Raw genomic sequence first — 20,137 nt, forward strand, 5'->3', positions numbered from 1 at the left:
ATTGTCAAACATGACTTCATGGATTAAAATATTAAGACTTACATTAATTTCAACCACATAGATGAAGATGCATTTTCAGTCACCTTTTGGTTTTGTGCAACAGTTCTTTGATAAACTATGTTTGATAAACTATGATGTTATGGGATAAGAAACTCCCATTCAAAAGTACTACCTTTTAATGTCACCATGGGCTTTACTGCCAATGAGATTAAGTTTACTCATTATTATATGATTGGAACTTCAAAAGTGGTGAGGTTTGAGGAGAAGAATCCATATTTTAAAACTTTGCATGTGCTGTAATACAAAGTGAATAGCATACTTTTCTAAGCAGACTTTTTCTTTTTCAGAGTGACGCTGTTTAGCAACGTCACAGGATGCGTGAATACAAACTGGTTGTCCTTGGCTCAGGGGGTGTGGGAAAGTCTGCATTGGTGAGTATGAATAACAGAGCTAAAATAGTCCAGAATTATCCTATGCTTATTCCAATGCACAATGGGAGTATTTGGAAAATTGTGATGTTACTTTCACTAATGGTAGTTTTCCATGTGACTGAGCTGAGCTTCTGACTCCAGGTTTGCTTGTATTTTATTCCCTTCCCCTGTAGTTTCCTGTCCAAGTCCATCAGATAGATGTAACTTGTACAAGCCCTTGTTCCTATCAGTATTGCATATTCTAAAATGGCAAGGCAAAGGAAGTTATTTGTATCCTTCTGTTTGAGTTAGCTGTTCAGTAGACAAGTTCTACTCTATTTTTCCCAATTATACCTGTAGATTTTTACCTTTGAGTAGCAAGTGAATTAATGTTCACTGCCTTTTCAGAAAGCGTATTTTAGATCATACCCTTTTCAAATTTTCATGCCATGTCTAACTCTTATTTGATGTCTGGTTACCAACCTTTTGTACTTGAAAACATTTAATCTTATTTATTCTATATGAATCTATATGAACACAAATCAAGCCTTCCTCTTTTTAAGCAGGCCTCCCGGCAGACATAAATGCTTTTCCCTGGTCCCATTCAACTGAATCTCTTTTGAACTCCAAGGGTTTGACAGAATTGAATGCTTTATCCCAGCTGGGATGTAAAACAGTGCTTTGCCAGAGTTTTGCATAAATTGCTTTTTGTATTCCATTTGTTTGTTTATCTTTATCTTTGACTTTTCCTGTAGCATTCAAAGATATGCTGATACAGTTTGGATCTTAGTTTTAAAATTGTATACGGTAATATTATGCCACTATCTGCCTTAATACACTATTATTGAATTAAGATTCATCTGCTATGTTTGCCAATTTTTTAGTTTGTTCTCTGAGATGACATTTTGCATTTTCTATAAAAATGCTCTGTGCCCACACTAAAAGAGCAGTTGATTACTCAAACAAGATACTACTGAAACTATTTCTGACACTCGCTGCACTTCCGTTACACAATTTGCTTCAAAGAACTCTACTTGTTAAAATCAGTTCTTATTTGAATATCCATGATGACATCCATCTTAGCTTATACTTACTAAAGTGACTGAGGAAGTTCTCAATCCTGGTTGCATTGAATATTCCACCTTTGGTAAATGTCAAGCTGGCACTAAAGGAACTGAGTACCATGATCAGCAGTCATGAGACAGTGTGTGCGCTGATGGATTCCTGATCACTGCAGAGGACTTCAACCAGGCTAGCCTGAAGAAGGCTGTGGCAAGCTACCACCATGTCATCTGTGGAATCACAGGAGCTAACATGCTTAATCACTGTTACACTACCATCAAGAACAGTTGCAGTGCCAACCTGCGCCTGCACTTTGGCAAGTCTAATCACCTGGCTGTGCTTCTACTCCCAGCAGTTAGGCAGATATCACCTACAGGATTGCTTTGAATTAATGGATTGAACCATATTCAAGGACTCGTCTTTGGATCTGAATATGCCACAGTCATTGCAGACCTCTAGATTTGTATGGATGAATGTCTGCTTTCGCAAACATGCTCAAACCAGAAGCCCTGGATGAAACAAGAGATTCAGTCTGCTGAGGGCCACTTATGTGTTGTTTAATACTGGCAATCCAGGACCATACAAGAAGTCCAGGTATGATTTATGGTAGGTTATCATGAGGGTGAAAAAGCAATTCCATGAGAAGTTTAAAACAGTTGGATTCACTGCAGCTGTGGCAGAGTTTGCATACCATTACTTTCGAAAGGTGAAACCTAACATAAATGACAATGATGCATTCACTCCCCAATGAGCTCAATGTCGTTATTGCACAATTTGGAAAGGAGAATAACTGTGTGTGAATCCACACAGTATCTGGTGGTCCTGTGGTCTGTCTGAGGTATTCTAACATCTTAACATTTCTCAAGAGTGTAGAGTACTGTGATGACCAGCTGGCTGGGGTGTTCAAGGACATATTCAGTCTCTCATTGCTGTAGTCAGAAGTTTCCACCTGCTTCGAATGAACTTCAGTCATATTTCCCAAGAAGAGCAAGATGAGATGCTTAAACAAATATCATTTGGTAGCACTCTGTGATGCAGTGCTCTGAGAGGTTGGTCATGGCTAGAATTAACTCTAGCCTGAGTAAGGATCTGGGCCCATTGCATTTTGCATGGCGCATGGCAGGTCTACAGCAGACACATGTTCTGTCTGTACACTTGGTTTTGGAGCACTTGGACAAGAGCAATACATCAGTCTGCTGTTTGTCAATTACTGCTCAGTGTTTTTAACACCGTCCCTTCAGTATTAAACAACAAGCCTCAAAACCTTGACCTCTGTCTCCCTCTGCAACTGGATCCTTGACTTCCTAATTGGGCGACCACAATCAATGTGGATCTGTAATAACATCTTATTGACAATCAGTGCAAACATGCTGCAAGGATGTATGTTTAGTCCAGTTTACCCTCTCTATAACCGGACTCTGGCTAGGCACAGCTCATGCCATTATAAATTTGCTGATTACTGTTGGCAGACTCTTAGATAGCAGTGAGGTGTATAGGAGTGAAATGGGCTGGTTGTATTGTTGCAACAACAACCTTGCACTCAACATCAGCAAGACCAGGTAATTTGATTGTGGACTCAAGGAAAAGTAAGTAATGAGAACACACCACTCCTTATTGTGGGGTCAGTGGTGGAAAGAGCAAGCATCTTAAAGTACCTAGGCTTCAAATGTCAGGTTATAGCCTGGGCCCGCGACATTGATGCAATCATGTCTAAGGCATGCCAGTGGCTATACTTAAGATTTTGAGGAGGTTTTTCTATGTCACCAAACGCTAGCAAATTGCTACCACTGTACGGTGGAGAGCTTCTGACTGGTTGCTTCACTACCTGGTATGAAGGCTCCAATGTGCAGGGTTGAAAGAAGCTGTAGACTCTGTAATCTCAACCTGGAACACAACCCTCCCCACTATTGAGGGCATCTTCAAGAGGCGGTGCCTCAATGATTGAGGACCTTCACCATGCAGGACATGCCCTCTTAATACTAACACCAGGGAGGAGGTACAGGAGCCTCAAGATCCACATTCAATGTTTAAGGAACAGCATCTTCCCTTGCCTTCAGATTTAATGATCCACAAACAACTCTGCACTTTTTTGTAACTTGTAGTAATTTCTATGTATTGCACTGCACTATCGCCGCAAAATACATTTCACAACATACGTCGGTGGTTAAAAATCTGATACTGAATTCTCTGGTCTTTTGGGAGCAAACAACAAACAAAGTGGAGCTGCTTCTGTCTTCACTTTCCTCTGCAATGAAGGATATATCCACATGAACACTGGTGAATTTCCTACCTTAAGGACTTCCAAACCTTCACTATTGTCACTTCCTTTCCATTTACATTGTCTGCAGCTGGGGAAAGCTGATGGAGGTGCTTGTTTTGGCATCCCTCCCTGCTGCATCTGCTATGTGAATCTCCTTTTTGGTTCCTAATTAACTCTGCCTTTGACCACTAATCTAAATTGCTTTTATAATTTTTCTTCCTTTCCTGCCCTTTCTGTGTCAACTGTGCTTGCCCTGAATGGGCGAGTACTGAAATTGAAGGGATTAGAAAAACAGAAATTAATTCTCACTTAAACAACCATGGTTGAAAAGCATAGGTAAGCACTGCTGATGAGCAAATCTTTTATTTGCTATCTTCTAAGGGAAACATCAAATAGTTGAGCATTTCTTCATTCTGCATCCAACCATGTACTGTTATTCTAACTAGGGTAACTGGGCAGTGTTCAGGCATGGGTGGTTTCACATTTATCCTTTCTCTTCCATTTGCTCCCTGAACTGACCTAAATTATTCCAATTCCTATTAAACCTGTGTATCATGATCAGAGACGCAGATTAATGCAGCTCTTTTGCTAACCTTTCTTGATTTAAGTATTGTAGGTTGTGTTATCAACTGAATCAGTTTTGTAATGGCTGTTAGAATTCTCTAATAGGAATGAATTTGAGAGCTACTATCTGTGCATTATTAATGATTTGGTACTGTTCCAGCAACTAATTTGAAGTTTTATTAACACCATATCAAGATGTGCAGTTTTGTCTACAGCCCTCATAATGTTTATAAGCCACTTGCCAGATAAGAAAGGGGTATTTTAATGTTATTTTAAATTAGTACTTAAGAGCACTTTCAACCAACACACAAAATGCTGAAGGAACTCAGCAGGCCAGGCAGTATCTATGGAAAAAAGTACAATGGACTTGCTGAGACCCTTCATCAGGACTGGAGAAAAAAGATGTTTAAGAAGGTGGGGGCGAGGGGGGAGGAAGAAACAAGGTGATAGGTAAAATGGGGAGGGGCAACTAAAGAGCTGAGAATTGAATTGACTTTATTTCTTACATCCTTCACATACATGACTAAAATCTTTATTACATCTGTCTAAATGTGCAATCATAGTAATTTATAATTTATGATAACTAAAACAGTCAATGTAACATAGCTGTACACTCAAGTCAGTGTGAATTAATCCGTCTGATGGCCAGGTGGAAGAAGCTGTCCTGGAGCCTGTTGATCCTGGCGTTTTTTGCTGCGGTACTGTTTCTCAGATGGTAGCAGCTGGAATAGACCATGGTTGGGATGACTCGGGTCTCTAATGATCCTTCGGGCCTTTTTGTTTCCACACCTGTCTTTCTAAATGTCCTGAATCATGGGAAGTTCACAACTACAGATGTGCTGGGATGTCTGCACCATTCTCTGCAGAGTCCTGCAATTAAGGGAGGTACAGTTCCCATACTCGGCAGTGATGCAGCCAGTCAAGGTGCTCTCAGTTGTGTCCCGTAGAAAGTTTTTAGGATTTGGAGGCCCATACCAAACTTCAACTGTCTGAGGTGAAAGAGGCACTGTTGTGCCTTTTTTCACCACACAGATGGTGTGTACAGATCACGTGAAGCCCTTGGTGTTGTGGATGTCGAGGAACATCCCTCTCAACCCCAGATCTATTGATGTCAATAGCCTGTCTCCATTCCTCCTGTAATCCACATCCAGCTCCTTTGTTTTTGCGACATTGAGGGAGAGGTTTGTTTTCTTAACACCACTGTGTCAGAGAAATGACTTCTTCCCTGTAGGCTACCTCATTATTGTTTTGAGATTAGGCCATTCAATGTAGTGTCATTGGCAAATTTAATTAGCAGATTAAATTAGATTTTAATTAGCAGATTAGAGCTGTGGGTGGCGACACAGTCATGGGTATATAGGGAGTAAAGGGTACACAGCCCTCAAGGGCTCCTGTGGTGAGAGAAGTTGGTTGGTGAAAGATACAAGGCTGGAGAAGGGGGAATCTGATAAGAGAACAGAAGGCCATGGAAGAAAGAAAGGGGGGGGGGGGGGAGTACCAGAGGGCAAGGAGATAAGGTGTGGGGAAGAAAAGGGGATGCAGAATAGAAAGACACTGGGGGCGGGGGGGGGGGGCCTGTTATTGGAAGTTTGAGAAATCCATGTTCCTGCCACCAGGTTGGAGGCTAACCAGATGGAATATAAGGTATTGCTCCTCCAATCTGAGTGTGGCCTTATTGTAATAGTAGAGGAGTCCATGGACCGACATTTCAGAATATGAATGGGAAGTGGAATTAAAGTGGGTGACCACTGGAAGATCCCAATTATTCTGGCAGATGGAGCATACATAGGTGCTCGGCGAAGCAGTCTCCTAATCTATATTGGATCTCACTGATATACAGTAGGTAACCCCGACAGACTCACAGCTAACGTGTCATCTCACCTCGAGGATTGTTAGGGATCCTGAATGGTGGTGAGGAAGGTGGTGTGTAGGGACAGGCGTAGCACTTGTTCTGCTTGCAAGGATAAGTGCCAGGAGGGAGATCAGTGGAGAGGAATGAATGGACAAGATAGTCACTCAGGGAGCCTCCAGTGCTATCTGTTGTATTGAATTCCACAGATTCACTACCCTTGAGTTAAAGAAATTCCTCCATCACTGATCTAAATGGACGGCCCTCTATTCTGAGGCTTTTGGTTTCATTAGACCATAGAACCTTCTTCCAGCTGACTTCAGTGTCTTCCACGTACCTTCTGGCAAACTCTAGTCAAGATTTCATGTCTGGTCTTTTCATCAGTGGCCTTCACTTTGCCACTCTCACATAAAGCTGCGACGGGTGAAGCACCCAGGCAGCAGTTGTTGTACATGCAGTCTCCCATCTCAGCCACTGAAGCTTGTAACTCCTCCAGATTTGTCACAGATATCTTGGTGGCTTCCCTCACTCATCCCCTTCTGGCACACTCAGTTTTTGAGGACTGCCTGCTCTAGGCAGACTTACAGCTGTTCCATATTCTTTTCATTTATTGATGATTGACTTAACTGTACTCCAAGGGATATTCAGTGACATGGAAATTTTCTTGTCTCCATCTCCTGACTTGTGCTTTTCAATAGCCTTTTTTGTGGAGTTGCTTGGAGTGTTCTTTCGTCTTTGTGGTGTAGTTTCTGCCAGGATACTGACTCACCAGCAGTTGGACCTTCCAGAGACAGGTGTATTTTGACTATAATCAATTGAAACACCTTGACTACACATGTGATCTCTATTTAATTATGTGGGTTCTAAAACTAATTGGCTGCACCAGTGATGATTTGCTGTGTCATATTAAAGAAACTTCTGCAGTGTTTTATATTGTAATTAATTTAGATCACTATGTAGAGATATGTTTTTACTTTGACACAAGTCTTTTTCAGTATCAAAAAGGCCAAATTAAATCCACTGTGATTCAGTGTTGTAAAAAATTAAACATGAAAACTTCCAAGGGGTGGGGGGAATACATATTGTAGGCACTGCATGTTAGTGATTTTAAGCCTGATTCTAGATGGTTGGATGTCAGTTTCCCACCCATGAAGATACCAGTGCTTCCTGCTTGATTGTTAAGTTAAAGTTAGTCTGTCCTGAGCATTATAGGCCCATCAGGCTGGTTCTCATGCCAGTTACCATGGCGTGAAGTGACTGAGGGTACAAGCCCCACCCACAGGCTGTCAGTCCATCGCGAGGTTAACCCCCAGTATTTTGCGGGTACCCATTTTCAGCTGGGTGGACTGGAGCAATGTGCCTAGCTTAAGACACAACATGCTGCCTCGGCTGGGGCTTGAACTCACGACCTTCAGATCGCTAGTCCAATGTTTTAACCACTTGGCCACACACCACACCTGCTTGATTGTACATTGTTTACCGTAGATTCCGGACTACAGAGCGCACCTGATTAAAAGCCGCTGGCTCTAATTTTAGAAATAAAATCAATTTTTTAATTGTAAAGGCCGCACCGGATTTTCGGCCACAGGTGTCCCACGTTGTAATATGAGATATTTACACAGAAAGATATTACACGTGAGGATTTTTTAACTTTTAATTAAATCCATATGGTAACAAACAAATATATATTGCAAATGCTTTTTTTCGAACCGTGCCTGTAATACGGCTACTTTTAAATATACATACGTATCGGTAACACAAATTACGTTGCATATACTTTTTTACTGAACAGCACGAACAACATTCCAATATCTCCTAGCGACTGGTAAAAATATATATACTGCAGCCTACCAGGAAAAGTTATTGATCGCCTTTAACTTAAAAGCAGCGTTTTCGCTCGGGTCTGATGAGCTCGCGTAACACGATCGGGTCTGATGTGCTCGGGTCTGATGCGCTCGGGTCTGATGCGCTCGGGTCTGATGCGCTCGGGTCTGATGCGCTCGGGTCTGATGCGCTCGCGTAATGCCCCCACCTTCCCGTTTATCGCAAACCGGTATCCCACAAGACGCGGCGAAACCGGGTGTGACTTCATAGCATCCCGGGATGTAGTACAGAAAACAAATATAGTTAAAACACTTCTAACTTTAACTAACAAATGAATTACTAAGCGAAAATATTATAAACTAAGTAACTGCCATAAAGGCAGCACAATGCTTTTCTTCGAGTGTTTTCCATGTTGATGAGGGTGAGTACAAATGACTGATTTACAATAATTTAATTGTGAAAGTGCGCTTGATTTATCGTACAATTTCATTGGACCTCTGTGAACTACTCATCAATTTTATTGGTCTACTGTTACGAGGCAAAATGTTTATGAGGCGGCATGAAAAAAAACCATGTATTAGCTGCTCTGGATTAAAGGCCGCAGAGTTCAAAGCTGTTCAAAATGTGGGAAAAAAGTAGCGGCTTATAATCCGGAATCTACGGTAATTTGCTGAATTTTTAAAAGTGCTGCGATTTTGAACACCAATTGCTTAAATTCTGGTAGTATTCTGGAATTTATGTTTTCATCAGCTCTTCTGATGAAGTGAGCTAAAATCATCTGTTCTGTACAATTTGAGTTGAATTCTATTGCACTGGTATTCAGGCTAGATATTACTGTTGATTTTTGATCCATTTTGACTTGTGTGCCTGATTCTACAAGAAGGCATCCCTGTTCCTGTCTGTGTATCTAACAATTTGTAATGTAATTTTTGCACACAAATGAAAAATTTGCTTTGAGATGGGCAATATTATCTGAGCCAACATGCCCTGCTTTCAAGCAGGTTTTCCACTTGTAAGCCAAATAAGCTGTGACCTGGAAAAAGCAGCCCCTACAGATCTGAGGAAAAGTGTTGTTTATCAGCAGATTATATTGGTCATAGTTCACTAAAATTGAGCTGCATTTGCAGAGCATTTTGTTTTATTTATAACGCAATCTGAATGAGGAAATGGAGGGATGGGTTAGTAAATTTGCTGATGACACAAAGGTTGAGGGTGTTGTGGATAATGTGGAGGGCTGTCAGAAATTACAGTGGGACATTGATAGGATGCAAAACTGGGCTGAGAAGTGGCAGGTGGAGTTCAACCCAGATAAGTGTGAAGTGGTTCATTTTGGTAGATCAAATATGATAGCAGAATATAGCATTAACGGCAAGACTCTTGGCAGTGTGGAGGAATGAAGATCTTGGGGTCTGAGTTCATAGGACACTCAAAGCTGCTGCACAGGTTGACTCTGGTTAAGAAAGCATACAGTGCATTGGCCTTCAATCGTGGGATTGTTTAAGAGTCAAAAGGTAATGTTGCAGCTATATAGGACCCTGGTCTGATCCCACTTGGAGTACTATGCTCAGTTCTGGTCACCTCACTACAGGAAGGATGTGGAAACAATAGAAAGGGTGTGTGGAGAAGATTTACAAGGATGTTGCCTGGATTGGCTAGCATGCCTTGTGAGAATTGGTTGAGTGAACTCGGTCTTTTCACCTTGGGGTGATGGAGGATGAGAGGTGACCTAATAGAGGTGTATAAGATGATAGGCATTGATTGTGTGGATAGTCAAAGACTTTTTCCCAGGGCTGAAATGGCTAGCACGAGGGCTTGGAAGCAGGTACAGAGGAGATGTCAGGGGTAAGTTTTTTTTTATATGCAGAGAGCGGTGAGTGCGTGGAATGGGCTGCCAGCGACAGTGGTGGAGGTAAGAGACTCCTGGACAGGTACATGGACTTCAGAAAAGTAGAGGGCTATGGGTAACCCTAGGTAATTTCTAAGGTAATGTTCAGCACAGCTTTGTGGGCCGAAGGACCTGTATTGTGCTGTGGTTTTTCTATGTTTCTATGTAATAATTTTACACAGATCTGTTACCTTTGATACTTCATGTTTGATCCAGTGTGATTCAAATAACATTGCTAGATTTTAACTTCAAGTTTATCATAAACCAGGAGTCACTTTGAAAAGTAAAGTTTCATGAATAATTTGTGATGTTAGTATTTGCCATTAGCAAATTGTAGTTTAGATTTTCTGGATTGGGAAAGCTCCCGTCCAATGCAGATGATTAACCTATGCAAGATGTATTCAATCTTTTAGATTTGAATTTGAAAATTTTACATTGGAGCTTGCTTATAGCCATCATGCCCTTTTATTTTAGGCTTTTAAACCATTACTTATATTCTGCTTTATAATCTCTAGAGCCTGATAGTAGCATAATGAACATAACAGAGCACTTACGAGTTGAATGAATTTTTGATCCTTTTCTGTGGATTTACTAACCTGTACTTTGGTTTTGTAACTGGAGCAATGATAGGCCAATAGAACATGAACTTTTAAGTCTAAATAGGTAAGGTGCTACTCATGTTAATTTTCCCTCCAGGCTTTTCCTTCCATTCCTAGGTATATTCTGCTCCAACTGAGATTAGACTATTGTTTTATTTGCAATAATATTAGCGCTCATTAAAATTGTTTTTATTTCTTTCAGACTGTACAGTTTGTTCAGGGAATATTTGTTGAAAAGTATGACCCAACAATAGAAGACTCCTACAGAAAGGTGAGATTTGGTAGTATGTATTTGGTTGGGGTTTGGGGGGGGGGAGATTGAGAAGTGTGTACATGTGATCTTCCTCTCTGAATGGCAGCAATGCCAATTTTTGTATTTTATTGCACTTAACACAGCAAAACATTTAGCAAGTTTATTATCATATGTACTGAGATGGTGGGAAAACTTTGCCATCCGTACAAATCATTGGAAAACATATGTACATCATGGTAGTGCAAACAGAAATACAACAATACAAAATAATAGCTATGGAAAGGGCAGTGCCAGTAGACAAAAGATGCAAGGATCATGGCAAGGTAGACTGAGAAATTGAAACAACCTCCTGTTTGATAAAGAGGAGCTCAGTCTCCCCTAACAGGATAAAATTGATACATGTTAAAATGTAGGCTTGATTTGATGAGGAATGTATCAAGTTAAACAATTAGAATTTCCTGAATAGTTTATGAATTAAAATCCCAGAACAGTGCTGATGAGTCAGCAGGATGTTGCCAGTGGTGGAATATTTCAGCATTTAGGAGAGACTGGATAAGCTAGGTTTGCTTTTCTTAGCAGTGTTCATTGCAGTTGTAGGTCAAATAGATTGCTGAATCAATTTAGTAGCTCTTGGACTTTGTCAGTATGCTGCCCTTTAAGGCAAGGTGATTGGTGTCAGGAGACTTATATTTTCCCTTTGTTCGCAACTCAAGTTTATTTCACCGTGTAGCCCAAGACTACTCATCAGACCAGCACCTCTGATCTTTGCTTAATCTTTGAACAAAAAACAAATCTCTGCCATCACCCTTGTCTCCTAATACCAAGCTGACTTTTTGATCCAATTTGATGCAATGGTGACTTGCCCGAAAGGTTGAGACCCATATGGGATGTTATCTAAAGCTTTACTGAAATTCATATAAACTGTATCCATTCCACTGATCATTGTTACCAACTCAAAATAAATCTGCTCTTGCTTTGCACAGAACTATCCAAAACCCTACTGCGCTGTTATAAGTTATCTGTATGTTCACTCCGTCTCTTCTCCCCAGTGCTTGCTGCCATAAATTTTGCACTTATTGCCTTAAATTTGGTCCTACTTTTGCTGACTTGTTGCCTTGATTCTCCCTCTAATCTCTGATGCTAACCACCACCTTGTTCCTTTGGCCCTTTTTTTCTGTTCGTTCCCAGTTTTTCAGCACGAAGATTTTAGCTTTCGTTCCTTTCTGATGTTAAGAATGTGGAGAGAAGATAAAACATGTTCAATAAGCCCACTGCTTTGACCAAGTATTTAATCAGCTATCCATTCTTGTGGCTCTTTCATTTTGTGCTTGCCTAAAATGCCTTGAAAGGTTTTGCATTTAAACCACTCAGTATGTGCAACTGTTGCAAAGTACAACATTAAAAACAAGCCCTTTGTCCCAACTCATCCATGTTGACTAACAAGTCCATCTATGCTAATCTGATTTTTCTGCATTGGTCCATATCCTCCTCGGATCAGGTTCTTTAAATCTATGTAGAGATGAGACACGATTATAGATAAATTTTGATCCCAAATCTTGCCTACTTCACTTTTGCAAGTGACACTTTCTTAAATTTAAAAATCCAGTAAGATAGCTGGGAGTTGCACCCTTAACTACGAAGGCTTGACTAAAATTTAGCATTTTACAATAATATAGAGGAGGGGATGGTGATTGTTGATACAGCACAGACCACTTTGTCATCTAGTCCATCCTCATTCCCAGTAGTTCCAGTGCATTGAGCTTTATGCACTCTGCTCCATTTGTCAATAAGTACCGGTAATCAAGTTGATTCTATTCACCACTGCAACTTTATAGTGTCACCTTAAATTTTTTAAACAACACACACAAAATGCTGGTGGAACACAGCAGCCAGGCAGCATCTATAAGGAGAAGCACTGTCTACGTTTTGGTCCTTCGTCAGGACACAATTTTTTAAATTTTGTTCTCCAAGTACTAAAGGAAAGTTGGAAGTTCTTCCTTCGTAAGGACATCGGGTTATAGCAATAAGGAAGAAGTCAGTCGGTGGGAGGGGGTGGGGGGAAATTAGCCATGATGGAATGGTGGAACAGCTTTGGGCCAATGGGTTTGCAGTGTATTTTACTCAATTAGTCTGCAGTCAAGGATGGAGATTTTTAATATGCAGTTCAAGATATGAAGAAATCAATCTTTTTTAAAAACAAAACATTTTAATCTCATCAGGAATGAGCAAGTGAGAATGCAGCAAATTGCATTTGAAATTTGCTTGATTGAAGAAATTGCTGAGGTTTTCAATCTCGCTGTCCTTTATTACATAGAAATTTATAAGCATTGCACATGGAACATTTGTTCCAGCCTGTTTGTGCACGTTTTCTTCCCATGTTCCCAACTTTCCACCTATCCCAATTCTCATTATTTCTTGTCTTGTTTATGATTTCCTAAAATTTTCAGAAAACTAAGCATTCTTCTTGCAAATTTGATTTGTTGCAGGGTTGAGAAAACAATGCATAGTGTGGGTCTATTGTATTCTGCTGTTACAGAACTTACATAGATCTTGATCCTTTAATCCTCCAACTGGAGTGTGTATGCTGTGTCACTATTTGATCACATTATGATTAACACAGAAATAGTTATTTTTTTATTACTATATCAGCAGCCATCTGTTTTTGAGAGCTGCCTCTAATCTTCATTATTAACTAGTGATCTCAGGAAACTTGAGACTGCTGTTCTCTCAGTAGCCCGAGAGCCTAAGAAGAGACTTCACAAAGCAACCCAAAATTACCCGTGTCCTTCAGACCCATTGATCACATCCATTGAAAGCAACTGAAGTTATTTCTGTGCTGAATTTATTTAATGAGAAAGTGGCTGTAATGTCTTCTCTACATATCCCAGTTGTATGTCAATCTTTTTTAAAAGCATGTTGCTTTATGAAAGTGTTCAGAAATATTATAAGTACTTCCCTTTTCTAAATGGGAAGTTTTTTTCATTTGGAACTGTTAAATTAAATTTTAAACATTTAATGCTTTCCATTTTGAGCTGTTATTAATGGATGTAATGGGCACTTTGCTACAATTAGATTTATTTTAGTAGGAGTCAAATTCAAACTTCTGATAATTTGGTTCAAAAGCAAACTAAATGACAAAAGTATGAAGTCAAAATACTTCAGACAGCAAATATTGGAGTGACTTTCACCTTTCATTCAAAATGGAGTTAAATCAATGTGACATTGAGTGATGTTTGAAAATTATCATCAAAGTTTACTGCAGAATAAAAGTTACTGCTATGAGACCTACAGTATTAAAATTTTCCACAGTTCCGTAAATATTTAAATCTGCATTTCAGCAGTAAATTGAGGAATTTAATCAGTTCACAGCATAAAACTACAATTAGGCTTCAATTTGGCAATCTTAGTCTCCTGGGTGGCTAATATAAAACATTGTTAGATGTCACATTGTGGAACAGAAATTGCTCAGTTCTTCATTTAACTATACATTACCGTGACCTAAATTGCTGAATGGTCAGCAAGAGAATTGGTTCAAACTGGGAAATAAAATCCTGCATTAGTTTCCCAAGAAACTGCTGTAAAGCACAATTTTACCTTTGTTCATAACAAAACAGGAATTACTAAATTATTAAAAATAAAGATCCAAAAGTTCTGGATGACAATGCAGTGGATTCTGGTTAATTGTGACACATTGGGACCAATAGTACATTTTTGCTCAATTAAGTGGCTGCCCCAATTAGCTAAAGTTTGTTTATTTAGCAATACATCACGGAGTAGGCATTCCAGGCCTTTGAGTCGTGTTGCCCCAGCAAACCCACAACTCTGATTAACCTAACCCAATCACGGGATAATTTACAATGACCAGTTACCGTAAGCTACCTGGTACATTTTTGTACTGAGTGGAAACTTGACATCTGGGGGGAAAACCCACATATTCCACAAGATGTGGAATGAGACTCCTTACAGAATTGTGCTAGAATTGAATTCCAAGATCTGAAACACCTGAGTTATAATAGTGTTGTGCTGCTTTGCCATCATGTTTCATGGAAATAATTAAAAAGGTATATGAACAAGACACTACTGTTGAACTGAGTAACAAATTATTTATTTAAATAAAATGCAGAACAGATTGGAAGACTACCAATGACGGTGATTGCCTGCCCCATCCACTGACAGGAAACTTGTGTGGAAGAGTTTTTAAAGTCCATTACATTGGGGTAGTTCCACTCTCTAAACCTTGAGTCTGAGTCCAGTGCTACAAGTAGACATCACAGTTGGGGTTTTCCCTTTGTTCTCCACATAGCATTGCAGAACCACCTTCCTGGCCATTGGATCTCATTGTAGATCTCATCTGCCCAGTGTGCTAGAGCTGATTTTGCATACTAGAATAACAATGTCCCTGTCCCTATTTCACTGGGGTATGTGACCTGCCATTGACCCTCACCTGATTTATCCCGCCTGTTCAAACTGTACTGGGGTGTGGCTGCTGTTACATGCAAACAGCTACTTGAGCCACAGGTGAGAGCTGAGTGTTCAGTGGGGACCAAAGATAACATTAAAGATGATTGTTGATATCTTCAAATTCTTCATAGTTTCGTTACTTCAACATGTTAAGAACTGTTTCATTTTCACTCCTGGTCATTTCTGGCATTTCCAAGTCTGAACTCTTGAAACTGCAATGAGCGAAACAGTTCAGAATTGTCTTGTTACTTTATTCTTGCCGATTATCATTGCTTTTTGGACACAAACGTGCAACTGGCGCTATTTTAAAATGCTCATTCTAAGCATAGTGCAGTGTCTAACAGCCTAACAAGTGCTCATGACTGCCACTAGTTAGAAACTGTTCAGCAACAGTCTCCTGTCCACATGAAGTGGCATCGTGTCACAAAACAAAAAAAAAAGGGTATCTTGGCTGCTACCTCTGATTTACTTTTCTTTAAAAGTCTGACTGATTAACTGATAGTCCAATTAACTGGAATCCACTATTTCCTTTCACTACTACAGGTGGCGCTCATCGTCAGCATCCATCCTCCCTCACTCCTTCTCCTCACCACCCCTTTCTTCCAGCAGATACCTGCTCCAAATTCCAGCACCTGCAGTCTCTTGTCTAAGTTCTGAAGAAGTTGCTTGCCTAATGGCTTCCATTCCAATCACTCATATCAAAATGGGAAACCCAATCAAGAAGATAATATCTCTAAATTAGAAAATTCAGCATTAAAATCAAGAAGACATTTTGCCACATCAGTTAAGTGCTGGCAGCACTCTAAATATTTGAATCAGTAACTTTTGGAGCTGAAATCTGAAGTGTTGAGCATGAATATTGAGATAAATGACATTGATGTGCAATTCAGCCATGGTCTGACTGATTGGAGCAGACTTGAGGCACTAGTTGACCCATTTGTATCCACCTGTCTATTATAAATGACTACAACTTTTAAAAAATCATATTTTAAAAGGATATTAATTTTAATTAAGTAGCTAATTATGCAAGATTTAAATTAAGATGTGTTTTCTCTTTTTCAGCAAGTTGAAGTAGACTGCCAACAATGTATGCTTGAAATCCTCGACACAGCAGGAACAGTAAGAAATATTTGAACAAATTTGAATAGTTTCTAGTTTTATTATATCGTTGTAGCATTACATTGGTTCTTTGTTCATTGGTCATTTTGTTATTAATTGTTCTTCTGAAAGTAGTCTTCAGTTCTCTACTAACCAGATTTGTTCTTTCTAGAAGAAACCATGTTAGACGTGTAATTTGGTAGACAACTGAGATGTATATTATTGACCTGATAATGCTGCCTTCAGCTTTGAAATTTGTTGCCTGTGCAGTCTTGAAGAGCAATTGTTAATTCTTCAGTAATTAAGAATCCAGATGGATTTGCAGAATTGGGGAACATGGCAACTTCCACGTTAAAGAATCTGGCTTTGCTACATGTCTTGTTTCACCCTGCAAATGACCCAATTTGAATTTAATTTCATTAGTGAGCAAAATGAGATGAATCCAAGATGTGATTTTTTTTTTTCCCATCCGTTATGAAACAATGTTTGTTGTATCAATCTATCCTGGCTGTATTGCATGGTTTGACCTTGCATACATGTGCAATGTATCCACAGCATTCCAATGTATCCATCTATGGAATATTAATTGTCATTTTCATAAACATGCATGCCTCCCTAAAAGTTGTTTTTGCAAGTGGCTGACACCAGGACCTTCAGATAGATTGTGAAACATTGTAAAATGGATCTTCAAGCATTTGAATGGGACTGTAGTGATGTGATTATATAACATGAGCAATGTTTGCAACTTTGTCTTAAATGTATTAATTTTCTACATTTATTTTCCATGAATGTATGTATTGCATGTGATACTCAGATGCACTATAATAAATGTCAGATAATTGGTGTTGCTTTATTTAGAAAGATCAACTTATTTACATATTGGCCCCGTTCCGTAATCAAAATATGTTGTGCCTATTCAGCTGCTGCTTGTGACTGGAGAATCCTAAATGGTCCACTTCTTGAATTTTCAGTTTATCTGTTTGGAAATATAGCACAGTAGCAGGCCCTTCTAGCCCAATGACACCACGCCACCCAGTTATTTCAGTGTGTCCTATGAGCAAATAATATTTTCACTTGTTAGTTGTTATTTGGTATTCAATTTCACTTGCATTGAATCCAGAAATGTATAATGTTATTCCATCTTGGGAATGATGTAATTCTTTGAAATTCTTCATCTGGCACTTAACCAAATAAAATTAAATACCTCTGTTGAAAAAGTTGCAGGTCTCCATACCAGAATCTTCATTCACATAACAATGATATAACTGAATAATTAAGAGATGTGATCATGTTAAAACTGAGTTGCATTAAAATATTGAAATCCGGCAAAAAAATGCAACCGGAAGTAATAAACTAGCAAATTCTGTTAAGTTGTTTGAGCCTTGGAATAAAAAAACTATATGGAATTATGGCACAGAAACGGGCCAGTTGTTGGACTGATCAGTCCACAGTAAGATTTTATGCTCAACTTGAGCTTTCCCTCATTGTTCCTCCATAAAAAAAAATACAAACATAATCCTGTGCTTTCTCCCTGATGTGTATATCCAGTCTCTTGTTTAAAGTGCCACCAACTTTGGGCATTCCATGGCAGAAATACTACATTTATCCAAAGAAACGATAAAGGAGTTTCTTCCGATTTCCCTTCAGAACTGTAATCTTAAGCATGAAGGTTTGTTGTGGGACCCTAACCTAGAGTATCAGCCTACCAGGTGAATGATGCAGCGTGTCCAACTTTCCGATTGTGGATAATTCAAACTATATTTTTTGGGGTGGGAGAGAAAGCAGTCATTGTAAATGTTGTTCTAAGTCCTTAAGTTAGTGGAATTCTGCAGTCTGGCTGACACTTCAAAAATACGACCAAGCCTTGTTTCTCTCTTGAGCTCTGGGGCTCCCTCTAGTGTTTAATCAGGCTAGTGTTCGACATTTACATTTAACTTTCAAAACTAAAAGTTCAAGTAAAAGACTTTGTAAGTCAGGTGAATGTGGATTAATCTTTATGGATTGATGGGAGGAATGTGCATAAATAACGTTGGGGCTATACATGAAAAATTGAAAGTGTAAATGTGCTATGATGGTTGAGGATGTAAACTTGTAACTCTGCTTTAAGTTCTAACCATAGTTTGTGGCCAATGTATAGGGTTGGCAAATGATGTAGTTCTAGCTCATCTGTGACCTGAATTCCCTTCAGTCATCAAAAGATTCCACTTATTTTGCTCTCTGAAGTAGTTCTATCTCTCAGTAGATAGAAGATTCAAGACCACTGACCTGACAGCTGGAGAATGGAGTTCTGATCCCAAATATGGAGGTTGACATCTGCTAGCATGCACCCATCTAATAGATGAGAATGATCCCTCTGTTTCCCTCCAATTTTGTAATGTACATTTTGTGAGAGCGCATGAAATCCTCCTGCAGGACCAGCAGCTGCTAAAGATGGTTGTATCCAGTGATGCACAGATACTGAATGGGAAATTAAAGCATTTCCTATTTCCTTTAAATTGTATTAACACTTGGGTGCTCCTGATGAATTATATAGGGTACAACAGAAATCCTGTGCAGATCATCAAACTGATCAAATGTTTTATTTTCATTCCAGGAGCAGTTCACAGCAATGAGAGATCTGTATATGAAGAATGGCCAGGGATTTGCACTAGTATATTCAATAACTGCACAGTCAACGTTTAATGACTTACAGGACCTGAGAGAACAGATCTTGCGAGTCAAGGACACTGAAGATGTAAGTATTCTTAATTTTGTCTCCTGAAATTAAGTATTCCAACTCAAGCTTCTGGTAGCTTTAATTTATAAAGTAAAACATTAATGAAAGACCAGGTGAAAGACCGGGTGAATGATCTCTGGAGTTCTCTTGTGACCACTTGGAATATCTGAAGGAGATCCAATAAATGTATGTGTAAATTTTCAGAAAACTGTTATAGCATGTGAAATTGGGGTTAATAAACTGTAAAGGATTGAGAATAGGTTACTAGACAGAAGCTAAGTGAGGATTAGTTGATTCTGTATAACAAGCTTTGTCTAATGAGGTATTGCAGGGATTGATGCTTAGGGGGTTAGCTATTAGAAAATTTGTATCACTGGCTGAGGGGAATCAAATGTGCTATCTTCATCTCTGCTAGCATTGCAAGACTAATTGGGATTGTGAGTAAATGCCTGGTGGGAAGTGGCAATTCAGATTGGATCAACTTTCCATAATCATCTTTGAGCTAATTCTGCATTTTGGCTTCAAATCCTAATTCAAATCCCTATAATTCCAATTACCTTGCCTATACAATTTAATTCCAATCTAAATAATGTTCTGATCTTGCCAATACATCTGCCACTTCCTTTGTACCTATGGAAATGTAAGACTTTGCTGTTACACTTGTCATGCACTGAAAAGTTAATTCAAGCTTTTGCTATTTTAATGCTGATTCAGGTTGTCAAAGTATATTTACATTATTTGTGTTGTGCTTCTGTGTATATTTCCTCACTCAACTTCATTTTCTGGGCTTGTTTTCAAATTGTCAGTATTTGACCTTTCCGACAGGTTTCAAAATTTGCTCATTCTTAATGGGTTTTAGACAATTGCTTAGTCTCTTAGCTGTTTAAGTTTAGTAATTGGATGTTTTTAATAACTTGTTCTAATGAAGTTGAAAGCATTTAATATAGAAGATTTAAAGTGAGTGTAACATCTATTGCTATCCTAACAGAAAATAATATAAGCAGACGTCATGGATCTTTGCACCATCGCTGAGTATTCAAATTTGGCAGGACCCTTTTTTAAAAAAACACACTGCAAATTTATTCCCTTCATGATATTTCCTTTTATCCTCCATATCTAAGCTTTACTTGAAATGGTACATTATTGAAATTACTAT

At 39.1% G+C, this 20,137-nt stretch overlaps 1 protein-coding gene across 2 annotated transcripts in view; it reads left to right on the forward strand.

The window, feature by feature from the left end:
- Nucleotides 1-20,137, forward strand: part of rap1aa (RAP1A, member of RAS oncogene family a) — a 97,651-nt gene that overhangs the window by 61,546 nt on the left and 15,968 nt on the right. For both annotated transcript variants that reach the window (XM_073030595.1, XM_073030596.1), the window contains exons 2-5: nt 348-431; nt 10,656-10,724; nt 16,230-16,286; nt 18,859-18,999. In XM_073030595.1, coding sequence (XP_072886696.1) covers nt 375-431; nt 10,656-10,724; nt 16,230-16,286; nt 18,859-18,999 — 324 coding nt within the window. In that variant the 5' untranslated portion in view covers nt 348-374. The remainder of the gene's footprint in view (nt 1-347; nt 432-10,655; nt 10,725-16,229; nt 16,287-18,858; nt 19,000-20,137) is intronic.

The sequence above is a fragment of the Hemitrygon akajei genome, chromosome 27, assembly GCF_048418815.1.
Source record: "Hemitrygon akajei chromosome 27, sHemAka1.3, whole genome shotgun sequence".
Lineage (NCBI taxonomy): Eukaryota > Metazoa > Chordata > Chondrichthyes > Myliobatiformes > Dasyatidae > Hemitrygon > Hemitrygon akajei.